Raw genomic sequence first — 13,258 nt, forward strand, 5'->3', positions numbered from 1 at the left:
AGGTGAAAGCCAAATCACTTTTGCAGCCTAGCCATGGAAGGCACGTGGTGTTAATATCTGCTGTACTATGCTTGCTCATTGAGACCATCACAAAGGCCCTTCAGTTTTGAGGAGAGGGAGAAAATACTCTTTCTACTAGGGAAATGGGAAGTTTCTGGAAGAGCATCTGGTACCAGCAATATTACTGTGGCCATTTCTGTGAAACAGAATGTGCCACAGTCTCTAAAGACTGACCTTCTCTTCTAAATCCACAAGACTGCCCGTAATTCCCCAGCTTACATGTCATATGTCCAGCCACACAGCGAGGTCAAATCTCTATCTTATAATGATTCCTAATTTCTGGAGATGGAGCTCTGATTGGCATAAGTTGAGTCAGGGATTCACAACTGGTCAAATAAATCATGACTTAGAGTTTGAACTGGAAAGAAGAGTCTCTTCATGGAGATCAGGGAGGAGAGGCACTCTTATAAAAGAGAGGACAGTTTTCTGAGCAGGCAGACTCACTTTTAGCTATCAAGAGATCCTAGAGAGTTCCAAAGCACACAAGGTAACTTTTTAAAAAATGTACACTCTTGTCCAGAGACAAGCATAAAACAACATGGTACAAAAAGGTTAGATATAAAAGGATAGACAAAGTTTATCAGGCAAATGCAAACAAAGAGAAAGCTGGGCTGGCAATATAAATATCAGATCCAAAGGACTTAAAGGCAAAAGAAGATATTAAAAAGACAGGTATTAAATGTTGATAAAGGGTACAAGTCCCAGGAAGACAGAAGTATCATGAGCCTTTTTGCACTGAAAAATGTAAATATTAAATACATAAAACCAATTCTATAGCATACAAAGAGAAAATGACAGGAACACTACAGAAGGAGACTTCAATATAGCCACCTCGGTCATGACAGATTAAGTAGGTAAAGGATGAATTAGTATAGAGAGGAATTCAATAATGTAATCCTTGAGTTTTATTTAATAAATTTGTCAGTTTTATACTCTACAAAAAGAAAATACACTTTCTCTCTAAGTACTCACAAAACATTAACAAAAATGAATATATGTTAGCACACAAAGGCGATCTCAGTAAATCCCCAAAAGCAGAAATCGTATAGGCCCTGTTCTCCGTCCACAATAAAATAAAATAGAAAATTAATAGCAAAAGGTCATATCAACAAACACAAACACTGAAATTTACCAATATTCTATTAAACAGCTCTTGGGTCAAATAGAAAATCAAAACTGCAATTACATTTCATTTTGGACATAACAACAATAAAAACATCACATATTGACACTCATGGGATAGTGCCGGGGAAAAAATCAGGGCTAAAAGCATTGTATTTTTAACAGAAAACAGTGAAAATAAAAGAACTAAACAGACCCCCAAATTAGAAAACAATAATAAATCAAACCAAATAAAATTTAGAGGCAGGAATAAACAATGTAAAGACATAGTGAGCTGAAGACAAAACAAACAAACAATATGATATGTATAAGAAGTAGATTTTTGGAAAAGAATAATAAATGAATAAATTGCCAATCCAGAAAATATTAACACAGAAAATTAAATAAGAACAAGGATCCCATTTCATATAGAAAGGTTTGCTTTTCTTTTTGAAGGAAGTAATGGCTTAGAGCTAATAAAGCTTAAAATGACTAATTAAGTTCAGAGTTAGAAAACTTGGATGACTCAATATGCAAAGAAAATATTGCCACATGTACATAATGGGTAAAAATGTGGACCTGGGTTTTTAATCCCAGATTCACCTATTGGGAAAATTATTTAACCTCGCCAAGCCTAAGTTTCTTTAACTTGAAACTGATGATAATAATACTACCTCCGGAATTTGTTGCACAGTGAGTGAAATAACAAGCCAAACACCTGGCGTGATGCTAATGGACAGACTCCCCAGAAGACACTGGGCATTTTTATTGTTTCAGCCCTTCAAACTTCCAAAGAATGGATATTTCACATGCTGTATTAATTGTTTCATGACATTCAGGAAGATGTGATGCTATCCACTTGACTTTACAAAATCATTACTTTGATATAAAAAATCTTATAATGGTAGCAGAAAAAAATACAAATTTTCTTTATGAATATATGCAAGTCAAATAATTTATTCAAATAGAATACAGTGTTAGAATGAGAGAATAAGACACCAAGATTTAATAGGTCATTTCCGAGGAATAATGAGTGGTTTGATATAAGGAAATCTATCAATCCACTTCATCATATTGCCAAGTAATTGGCATGTGTTGACCTAAAACACCACCTTTTTGTCATTAGCCTAAGGAAATGAGACAAAGATTTATGTTCAAGGTAGTTTGATGTAACATTATTGAACTTTTAAACACTCTATAAATACACTATAATAATAGGGTGGTGCTCAAATATTCACATTAAATAAACATATTAGGTTAAATTACATAGAGAAATATGCAAGACTGTTCTTTAGAAAGGATTATTATGAAACCATATACAGTATGTCAAATAATATTTCAAATCATGGAAATATAATCAAGATATGTTTTTCATTTCATATAAAATTGACATTAAAGTAGCATATGTAGCATGCTTATGGAAGGAGAAACTATATATTTATCCATGTGTATATAAGTATGAACCTTTAGATTGTTTCTTTTACTACTATTAAAATGTTGCAATGAGTAACCTCACATATTTTTCATTTGCACAAGTATGAGGATCAGATCACCATATTTCTCTCCATTTTAAGAACTGCAATAGCTTCTCACTTGTGCAAAATGAAAAAAAGCAAAAGGCTATTCATTGAAACATTGTTGGAGTGTGTGTGTGCATGTATGCACATGTAGTCATTTATAAGGGGAGAAAAACAAAAGGAGATTAATAAAATGTCAGTGTTATATTTTAGGGTAGTTTTATTTTCATCTTTATACTTTAATTTTTCCCACTTTAATGTCAAGGTAGGAAAAAAACACATGTTAGCAAGAAATTTTAAATAAGACTAAGACAATAGGAAAAGTACTGCACTTATAAGAAAAATATCCAAATTCAAGACATTTGTCATATATGCAAACTCATCAACAAAAGATTATAAGAACTCCTGAAAAGAGTGTGTTGACGAGTTTCACACTGTCTAGAGAATGAGAGTCCAATACTATGTATTCAATTGAAGATCACTGTGAAGATACATTTTTAAAAATTTTGTGTGGATGTGTTTAACACAGTTTCTGAAACACAATTAGTTGCCAGCAATTATTAACTGATGTAAAGTATCCCCCTTTCCTGATGACACCTAGACTCTGAGGAGGAAGATTAGAAGTACTATTCTCCATTCAACTAAGGTTCTCTCTTTTTTTGGAACTGCTTCTGTGATGCTGCCTTACTGCTAACTAACTGAAACTTAGCAGCAGTTAACCAATGATACTGTAGTTTACTACTTCCCTCTGAGGACAAGCAGAGAAAAAATTATTTAGCATCCTTCCTGGAGTCTCTCTTGTTTAAATCCAGGTCCAGAGTAGAACTTATTTTACAACAGGCAAATCATTTCTTCCCTGGATATAATTTAATATTCTGTCTTGGGAACTGAGAGTATTTTCATACAAGAAATTCTGGCCTACCGCCCAAATTCACACTGCAATTGGATACTATCCATGACTATTTAGAGTCTGGTCTGAATGAAAGGAATGACACAATGATTCTAATGGCATGGGATTCTTTGTCTTAGAAATGACTGGAGAGCATAAGAGAAATATGGACAAAAACATATAATGTGGGACTTAGGAGATGGCACAGGATTTGGGGATTCAGGGAGAATGAGAGAGAGAGATGGTGATGATGTTTGAAATCTCACATTCCAAGCCCATAGAACATTAGTACCATGGACAGAAGCTTGAACATTAGTAAAATGAACTCATTTTAAGACATATTGGTTTGCAAACTAAGTCAGATAAAGACAAGCTTAAAAACTACCCCTTGAATGCTGATTATAGAACTAAAGCATCCAGAGAGGGGATCCAGAGTGGGAAGGGCAATAAAAGAGGGAAGAAAGCACAATGAACTATGATGGTGGACCATGGGTGATTCAGTGTTGGGGGACATATGGTGGTGATACCTGATGGGGAGAGGTAATGGAATCATTACATCATAGCCTTCATTCAGACCAGACTCTAAATAGTCATGGACAGTATCCAACTGATGAGATATCCTAATGATACCTCAATTAAAAATAAATAAATGCTGGCCTCCCCGGTGGCATAGCGGTTGAGCGCTGGGTTGTGAAGCTGCCCGCAGCCTCTGCAGCGCCTGTTCGATCCCCGGCTGCTCCCCGGCCACCAGAGGAGGGTCCCACATGGCGCGCAGACCCCTCCTGCTACCCGCTGCTCCCCTCAGCAGTGTACTTTGGTCCTTCTGCCTGCTCTGCTCCCCGCTCTGGCTCTGGTGAATTCTCTCACCCTCCCGCGCTTCTGACTGTACCCAGTGCTTGTATAAATAAATAAATAAATCTTCAGAAAATAAATAAATAAATAAATAAATGCATTTATTAAAAAAAATACTGAAAATATCAGCTTGTCATGGAAGAGCTCTAGAACTTAGGTAGTGGATGAGGTGAGTTTTAACCATACAAAGAGGCGATGATGTACCCCCGAAATGTGTATAGTTTAGCGAGTCATGGCAAATCAATAAAATAAAAAAAAATTAAAAGACATAATAGTTTAGGTTAAACACAGAAATTTCAAGATATGCATAAGAAGTTTAAAATCTAACCCTATACACCAGATAGACCAAGCTAGAGATACAGATTTAGCTAGAAGGTAGAGCCTACATCTTCACCTCCACCTTATGGAACACTGGTATTTAGAGAATAGAATGGGGAAAAGAGATCAAGAGAAGGAACAGAGAATTAATAGCCTGTGGATATAATAACAAATATATGTAAGATATTTTCAGCAACAAAACCTAAGGAAATGGAGGCAGATCTTCTAGCCCTGGGAGAATGGTAAAACTATAGTTCACAGTTTAGATCAATAAAAGACCTCATGCCTCGCTTTGGTTGAAATGGAAAACAAAAACACACTGTTATATTGAAGCAATAGTACAGTGTTGAGGTGTGCTTTAGTGGTAAGCCAAATCTTCGTTCAGTTTGTGTAGTGCTTAGAATGCCTTGGACTCTGGGCTTTGGCAGCTATGACTTTTCTTAATTCTGTGGCTTGTTCAATGTACATGATCTTTCATATTATTTACTAAAAATAAATGCTTTTGAAATATTGGGCTGAGTCACTTAAAGGAAGGACAGAATCTAGAATCCAGACTCCCAATCTCAAGCAGAGAATTTTTCACATCACTTTGTTACAACTCCAGATGCATCCAGACACCTGAATATAAAGACCAGGGGATTAATCAGAGTACCATGAAGAGTAAGTACCTTAAATCAGGCCATCCTCTGCCTGCAACCACAGTCTGCTATTTCACCCCCCCAAAAGGATCTATTTCCTCTATCTAGTCCTCTATCCCATATGTGCATTATTGCAAATGCCCCCTTGTATCCATCTTTTTTCTCCTCTACTTACCCCATTCCAACAAAACCTCTCTTGCTGGTCAGCCAGATCCACAGATGAATGGGTCACCATGGTGACAGATGAAGTCCTGATGCAGAAGGTGAGAGACAGAAACAGCAGGAGAAGCTTCTCTGAGTCTAATACACCGACTGTTGCCCTTGATTTCCAGATTACCAAAAGGCCTGGGCTCTTTAAAAGTGATTCCTTTGTCACTGAGATATCTTGAGATTAGAGGCTAAGAGGGGTGCTGTTGTATTGGCAACACTGTAGAATGCCTGAACCATTCTTTAAAAATTTATTTTCTATGACTTTCAGGTGATCATCATCCAATTCTAAGCAGTGGTATCCAGACCCCTAAACCTGGTGAGAGATGACTGCTTTCCATCCCTACCTCAAATGGTTGCATCCTAACCTCTGCTATCTGTCAGCACAGCAAACACATCCTCATTATCTCACTCAAACTCAGGAGGTAGAAAGCTGCAGGTGCCCAGGGCCACCTTGTTTCACTCTTACTTTCAGATCATTTCCCCCTTAATGTTTCTGTCTCTGACATCAATGATCTTCTGCCATGAAAGGGAAGGGATGAGTCGCTTTCTAACCTATCTTCACTCACAACCTAGATCATTCCTGCTGTCTTACATGCCATAGGACCACAGCAAGGAGTGAACACTGTCCTGTGCCCAAGGCTACTTGTGGTACATTATTTACTAAAATAAATGCTTTGAAATATTGGGCTGAATCACTTAAAGGAAGGACATAATCTAGAATCCAGACTCCCAATCTCAAGCAGAGAATAGTTCACATCGGTTTGTTGCAACTCCAGATGCATCCAGACACCTGAATATAAAGACCAGGGGATTAACCAGAGTACCATGAGGAGTAAGTACCTTAAGACAGGCCATCCTCAGCCTGCCAAACACAGTCTACTATTTCACTCCCCCCAAAAGAATCTATTTCCTCTATCCAGTCCTCTATCCCATATGTGCATTATTGCAAATGCCCCCTTGTATCCATCCATTCATTAGAATGACCAGAGATTTTGTAGACTATCTTAACCTCCAAACCAATTAATATTTGTCAAAAGTCAAATCCAAACTTGGTGATTTGGGTACACACCTCTTTCTAAGGGAAGAATTTGGAAGTTGTAGGGCATAGAAGTGTCCCCATACTATCCAAGGATCACAGAACCATGTTCCCCTCTCAGGTTATAAAATTCTTCCATCAGATCACAACTTTGCACTTGGAACTTCAGAGAAAAACTGTTTTTGTTACCAGTTCAAAACTTGACAGAACGTAAGTCAGCCATGTAAATTGTGGATGATATATCCATCATTCTCCCTTTGCTGTGAAAGAGTGAAAGCATCGTTAAATTTTAGTGAGAGAAACCAAAACAAAGATAAATTCTACTGCTCACCTAGTAAATACCATGTCATCAGATTATGCTGTGCTTCAGCATGAAATTGAGGGATATTATAATTGGGAGGAGAGATATAGGATATTTTGATGTGCCTCTGCAGTGCTGGTATAATGAAAGCAAGTTTAATCTGATGTATCAGATGGTAGGGTCTAGAAAAAAAATGGAAGTAGGAGAAATCAGAGAGGTCAATTAAAAGAAATTAATACCAGTAGGGATGTTGAGAGGGGGAATAGGAGAGAAGTTTCCAAAATGAAACATTTTGGAGAAAGAATTGGAAAAAAAAAACGGAGTTAATAATTGCAGATAATATGGCTGATGAGAGTCAATTATGAATAAAATATCATGCCAAGATCAATTAGAAGAATGGTACTTTCATTATCACAACCTAGGAAATCAGGAAAGCAGTCAGAGTGTACAGGCAATGGGGCTGGCCGGATGAACTTGGAGCTGGACATCAAGATCTAGATAAGACCATAGGATATGCAGGAAAAATATCAATCAACAGGCAGTTAGAAATGCAGACAAGTCTGGAGGGAGATCACAGCTGAAGATGTAAGTTAGGCAGTAACAGAAGCCTTGAGAGCAGGAGCAATCTGTGCAAGAAGACTGAAAGAGAAAAGCAGAAGGCAGAATCAGAGCCTGGGGGATGCCCATGGTGAGAAACAGCAGCAGGAAGAGGAGCCAGAAAAGGCAAGCGAGGAGGGCTCCACTTGCTTAGTAACATTCTGAAAAAATAACTCTGATCTGGTTTCCTAAGGGAGAGCCAACAAAGCACAACCTCCCATAAATACAAAAGAAGGAAACACCCCTCTTGCTCCTATTTCTGTATTCTTTCTTCCACCTGGTGAAAGGAGATGAGACCTGTTCCCTGCCCTTGAGAAGAATATCATCTAGAAGAAGCAGAGATTTCCTTGGTTGTTACACTTTCCCCAGGAGCTTGCAGAGCAAATTGGGAGGAGGGGGCCTGTGTTTATTTTATTAACCAAAGAGCATTAACTGGATCCTTATTTGGGACCAAGCACTATGAAGCCATCAGAAAAAATGGAAAGCAAGATTTCTGTTCAGGAAATTGCAATCATTGGAAATCAACAAGACCAACTCAAGTGAAACAATTAGAAATCACCTACACACTAAACTGGGTAGCTTTAACTAGAAGAGCAATAAGAGCTTGAAGACCAGGTATCACTGTGGACTGAACAGATGTGGTATTGTCAGAGTAAAGATCCTTGAATGAAGGGAGAAATTGGATGAAGGGAGAATCTGAGAGGGCCTTGCAATAGCAGAGAGAGAATAAGCAAAGGAAAGAAGCAGTCATGGTAGAGGCAGAAGGAATGGAAGAGCTAGCCTTGGCTCAGCAACATGTTTAGAGAACAGTGTGGGCTAAGAGCATCCAGGAATGTTGCATTTGGATGTGGGTGAGCTGAGAGATACCCTTGATGGGAGTATGATGCCAATAGACAGAGGGAAGTTTGTTCTTCTCTATTATGGCCAAAAGTGAAGCAACAAGAGTTAAGGGGTTGGTTACTACTACCTAGCACTGAGTAGCAATGATTCCGGCTCCCTGCCCACTCCGTTTCCTGGCATCTGTCCTGATCCATGCCAGGGAGGCTCTTTCTGTACAGCATGTTCTGATCTCTCAGGGATGTAGAGTGTCCCCCACCCCCTCACATATGTACCAGGCTGGCGTGAACACCAGCTCATTGGCTGGGCTCCCTTGGCTCCATCCCCAACATTGGGGGTGCCAGTGCAAGAGGAAGGGATAAAAAAGCCAGGAGTTCCCTGTACTGAGGCTGCACTTGGACCAGCACTAGAAGATTTCCTCTTTATCCCACCATTCACAGAATTCCTGCCTTCCACAGTTCAGCACCATCATTGCCAAGAGGCACAAAGAACCATAGTCCTCTGATGCATTTGTCAGGAGTACTTCTGACTAAAGGTTAAGCCTGCCAGTTCTTGAGTATCCAAAACTCAAGAGGATGGAGGGTGAAGAGCCAGACTATAGCCATGAAACTACCTCCTCTCTTGGAATGTCACTATTCCCCTGCAGCCTGTTAACTTCTTGCTGTGCTTCCAGGCAGTCAAACACCAGGGCATGTTCATCTTCCTTCCCCAGATCTCCATCCCATTCTGTGGCCCCATCTTTACTGCTGCTCCCTTTCCCAGACCTCCATCTACTCTCTTCCCCCACTTGTGTGCTATTCTTAACCTGGTCTCTACTTCTTCCTGCATCATTCCCCCATTAGTCATTCACCTCATTTCTCTTTCATCTTTTCTTGCATCCCTTCCTGCATTCTTTTTACCAGGACTGACAGCAAACAACATTCTCTTTTCTCTCTTGATATTTTGGAATCTCAATGTTCTAGCTCAAGAAAAGAAGAGAGAAAAAGGGAATGATGTGATAAACATTTTGCTAGATTCTTTCCTCTAGCAGCTCAGATATGGCTAAGGGGACTTCAGAGGAAGGAGCTGAAATAAGAGGAAATGGCTCAGGGACTTGTCAAGGGTATGGCTTAGAGAGGCCCCAGGTGAAGTAGGCAATGTGAGAGGTAAACTGACATCATGGCTGGTGTGAGTTGAGCCTCAGTAAAGCCAGGTCCTATACCCAGTTCTTCTGTGGGTATGTAGACAGGACCCATCACTCCACCTTCAAACCCAGATTTTTCTAAACTTTAGAGCTAGGTTTGTCTAAAGCTAATAGGGAAAGACCAAAACCCTCCCATCAAAGTAAAGGTTTTTATGACACCCTCAGGCTTACATTTTCATCAGACAAGCCAGGATGTACCAGGAGAAAGAGTCAAGTCTGGCATTCAAGGAAGAGTAAACTGTCATTGTGTCCACACAATGTGTGACCACAATAAGACAATGCCTGTATCAAGGCTCATTGACATCTGGAAATAAGAGTGTGGTAAACTGAGTCATCAACCCCATCAGTGTCCTAACACCGGGGGCCAGGGAAACAAGATTCAGATGAGTCAGAAAGCAAGGGGCTATAACCTGGACCCTTCTGCCCTGCTTGCCCCAGACTTTGTCCTCACTAATGCACCCCTCTATTTTCTTGCAGAGAAACCACGGATGAACAACATCCTGACATCTGCCACCGAGCCCTATGACCTCTCCTTCTCACGCTCCTTCCAGAACTTGGCTCACCTGCCGCCATCTTATGAGTCTGCAGTGAAGACCCACCCTAGCAAGTACTCATCCCTGAAAAGGCTAAGTAAGTGGGGTTCTCCCAGGTTTGGGGTCTGCCTCTGGGACCTCTATGATTAATGCCTGTGTATCAATCACCTGAGGGGACCTGCTGGAGTCCAAGAACAAAAAGCAAGGTGGATCATGCAAGGAGACATCAACAGGTCCGGGTTCTTGTTCTTTAGAGTCCTCAGATCCGTGTTCCCCAGGAGATGGTGCTTTAATTCAATTCAACTGAAAGGAAGCCTCTCCCCAACCCTGCCCTACACTTGCCATCCTCTAAACATAAGCCTTCCTCTTGCCCTCTTATTTTGGAGTAGAGGCTAACAACCTCAGAGCTTACTCTGTGAGAACTCTCCCAGAGATCTGACACTTCGATTGAAGTGTCCATAACTGGCCTCCTACCAACACTATCTTAAGGATGAGACTCCACACCGTGCATGTGTGTGTGTGTGCGCGCGCACACACACACACACACACACACACACCCCATTTCATCGGTTAAATCCAGTTTGCCTAATAACCCCAGCTTTGCCATTTGCATCTGGGGAGGCCCTGAGGATTGATGAATTTAAGACATTACAAGGTTAAGAAGGCACACGCCATGGTGGAAGATCACTTCTCACCTGGCCTTCTGACCCTCGGGCCCACTTGCCCCTATTCCCCAGCATGTCTGTTTTGATGACCATCTGACTGCAGGGATGAGCATTTGCTTGAAGCCATGGGGCATCCTATCCTGCTGGAAGTTCAGCCCATGAATTCACATCAGCCACCTCCAAGGTGGAATGGTGATTTTCTATGGCTAGATGACAAGGGAGTGTGGCTCAGGAGGTAGGATCTACCTGTCAGAGACCCTGTGGATAAAGTGAGAAATAGTGTTCCACAATTTGCAAGAATCTAAAGGTTGGTTGTTTGTAGGAGGCTTCACTCCTGAACCTCGAGGCAAAGAAAGCTTGTATGAGTCTTCGGTAAATTCAGGGTGCAGAAGGCAGGAGGGAACATCTGATGAGGTCCACATATAGGATTGTTCCAGCCTGCTCGTGCTGTGGGCACAGGCACAGTTTGTGAAGACTTGATTCTGTGGTTGTGTGGGGGCTGGATGCCCATGTGTTGGCTTCTTATGCATTGGCTGTTACTCCAGAGAAGGTGTTACTATGTTCCTAAGTTACCAGCTAAACATTTGCACAAGTGCCTACTGGTTGGAACATCTTACTTTATTCCAATGGAGGCTGATTGTGCAAGTCAGCCTCCTCGGAGAGACTCCGGACCTTATCTGAAAGCTGCAGGTTGCTTCTCTGTGTCTGAGCAAGACCCAGGGAGCCATTCTGTTTCAAGACCACAGCGTGCAAGAAACAGGGCTGGAGGGGTCTTACTGGTGGCACAGCGGGTTGAGGGCTGCCCTGTGAAGCTGTCCGCAGCCTCTGCAGTGTGGGTTCAATTCCTGGCCAGCCAGAGAGATACCCACATGGCACGGCAGACCTCTCCTGCCTCACCCACTGCTCCCCTCAGCAGTGTCTTTGGTCCGTCTGCCTGTTCTGTTCCCCACTCTGTCTCTGGTGAATTCTCTCACCCTCCCGTGCCTCTGATCTGTACCCCGGTTCTTGTATAAATAAATCTTTTTAGAAAAAGCAAGAAATGGAGCTGAAGCACGAGTGCTGGGGCACTGACTTGCTGTCCACTGTACCATGAGCCCCCTGGGAACCTGCAGGAAGTTCTATAACCCCTGGATACTCAAGGTGGCCCAGGAACCAGTGTCATTAGCATTGCCTGGGAGCTTGTTAGGATGCAGACTCATGGCCCAGCTCTAAGCCATGGTGTCTGACTCAGAATCTGCATTTAACAAAACCTCTGGGGACTGATTTGCACATTCATGGAAGAGCCCTGTTGCCACCTATCTCGCTTAGTCCTCTTAGCTTAGTCCTGGATGCAGTGTCCCCTCAACTCTCTTCTTTCTGTGTCCCCCTTGCAGCTGACAAGGAGGCTGATGAATATTACATGAGGAGGCGACACCTACCTGACCTGGCGGCCCGAGGAACCCTCCCCCTCAATGTCATCCAGATGTCCCAGCAGAAGCCCCTGCCACGAGAGCGCCCACGCCGGCCCATCCGGGCCATGTCCCAGGACAGGGTCCTGTCCCCCGAGCGGGGCCTGCAGGATGAGTTTGGCATGCCCTATGATCGCATCCTATCTGATGAGCAGCTGCTCTCCACGGAGCGCCTGCACTCCCAGGACCCACTGCTGTCCCCGGAGCGGACGGCCTTCCCTGAGCAGTCCCTGTCGCGGGCCATCTCGCACACGGACGTCTTTGTGTCCACGCCCGTGCTGGACCGCTACCGCATGACCAAGATGCACTCCCATCCCAGTGCCTCCAATAACTCCTATGCCACCCTGGGCCAGAGCCAGACGGCAGCCAAGCGCCAGGCCTTTGCCTCGCGCAGACACAACACGGTGGAGCAGCTGCACTATATCCCGGGCCACCACACCTGCTACACAGCCAGCAAGACCGAAGTAACCGTGTGACTGACCGGGCGGGGCGGGCTCCAGGCACAATGGGGCAGGAGGCAAGATGGGCCTGGAGCAGAGCTTCTAGCTCTATACATCTCCCCACCCGTGTCCACTCCGTAGGAGGTGGGGATGGGCCTCCTTAGCCCAGAAAGCCATACTCCCGGGGACCCAACCCGGTGACCTGGCACAGCATGCTCAGACCTGGGACCTAGAGTGATTGTTCTCACTCTTCTAGAAGAGTCAAAGGGTGAGAGGAGAGGGGCTAGGCCCTGTCTCACCCCCTCCACCATCATCAACTCCCTTTCAGTCTCAAGCCCCTTCTCCCACTCCTGGGGACTCAGCGGCAGGCTCTGTCAGCCGAGACCCTATTCTGACCCTGGTCAGAAGCTGCCTGGGTTTGAAGTGGCCAGCGGGTGTGGCCCGTGGGCTGACCGAATACACTACTCGGTCTCATTCATTTACCTAGAACCGCGTCACAGAAATCTTCTAGTGCCTACAAACTGCCTGCTCGCTCTCTGAGTCAGGGAGCTGCTGTGTCCATAAGCACAATAATGATTCTCTTCTGCCTGCTGGAAATCTCTGGTCCCCACTGAGCGGCCCTCCCTGCGCTGA

At 43.0% G+C, this 13,258-nt stretch overlaps 1 protein-coding gene across 1 annotated transcript in view; it reads left to right on the forward strand.

The window, feature by feature from the left end:
• The window catches only part of SHISA6 (shisa family member 6), a 273,436-nt gene extending 260,729 nt beyond the window's left edge, over nt 1-12,707 (forward strand). The window contains exons 4-6 of the mRNA XM_037494275.1: nt 5,854-5,901; nt 10,017-10,169; nt 12,111-12,707. Coding sequence (XP_037350172.1) covers nt 5,854-5,901; nt 10,017-10,169; nt 12,111-12,661 — 752 coding nt within the window. The 3' untranslated portion in view covers nt 12,662-12,707. The remainder of the gene's footprint in view (nt 1-5,853; nt 5,902-10,016; nt 10,170-12,110) is intronic.
• Nucleotides 12,708-13,258: the final 551 nt, after the last annotated feature.

The sequence above is a fragment of the Talpa occidentalis genome, unplaced genomic scaffold, assembly GCF_014898055.3.
Source record: "Talpa occidentalis isolate TD23 unplaced genomic scaffold, MPIMG_talOcc4v2.1 talOcc4.7, whole genome shotgun sequence".
NCBI lineage: Eukaryota > Metazoa > Chordata > Mammalia > Eulipotyphla > Talpidae > Talpa > Talpa occidentalis.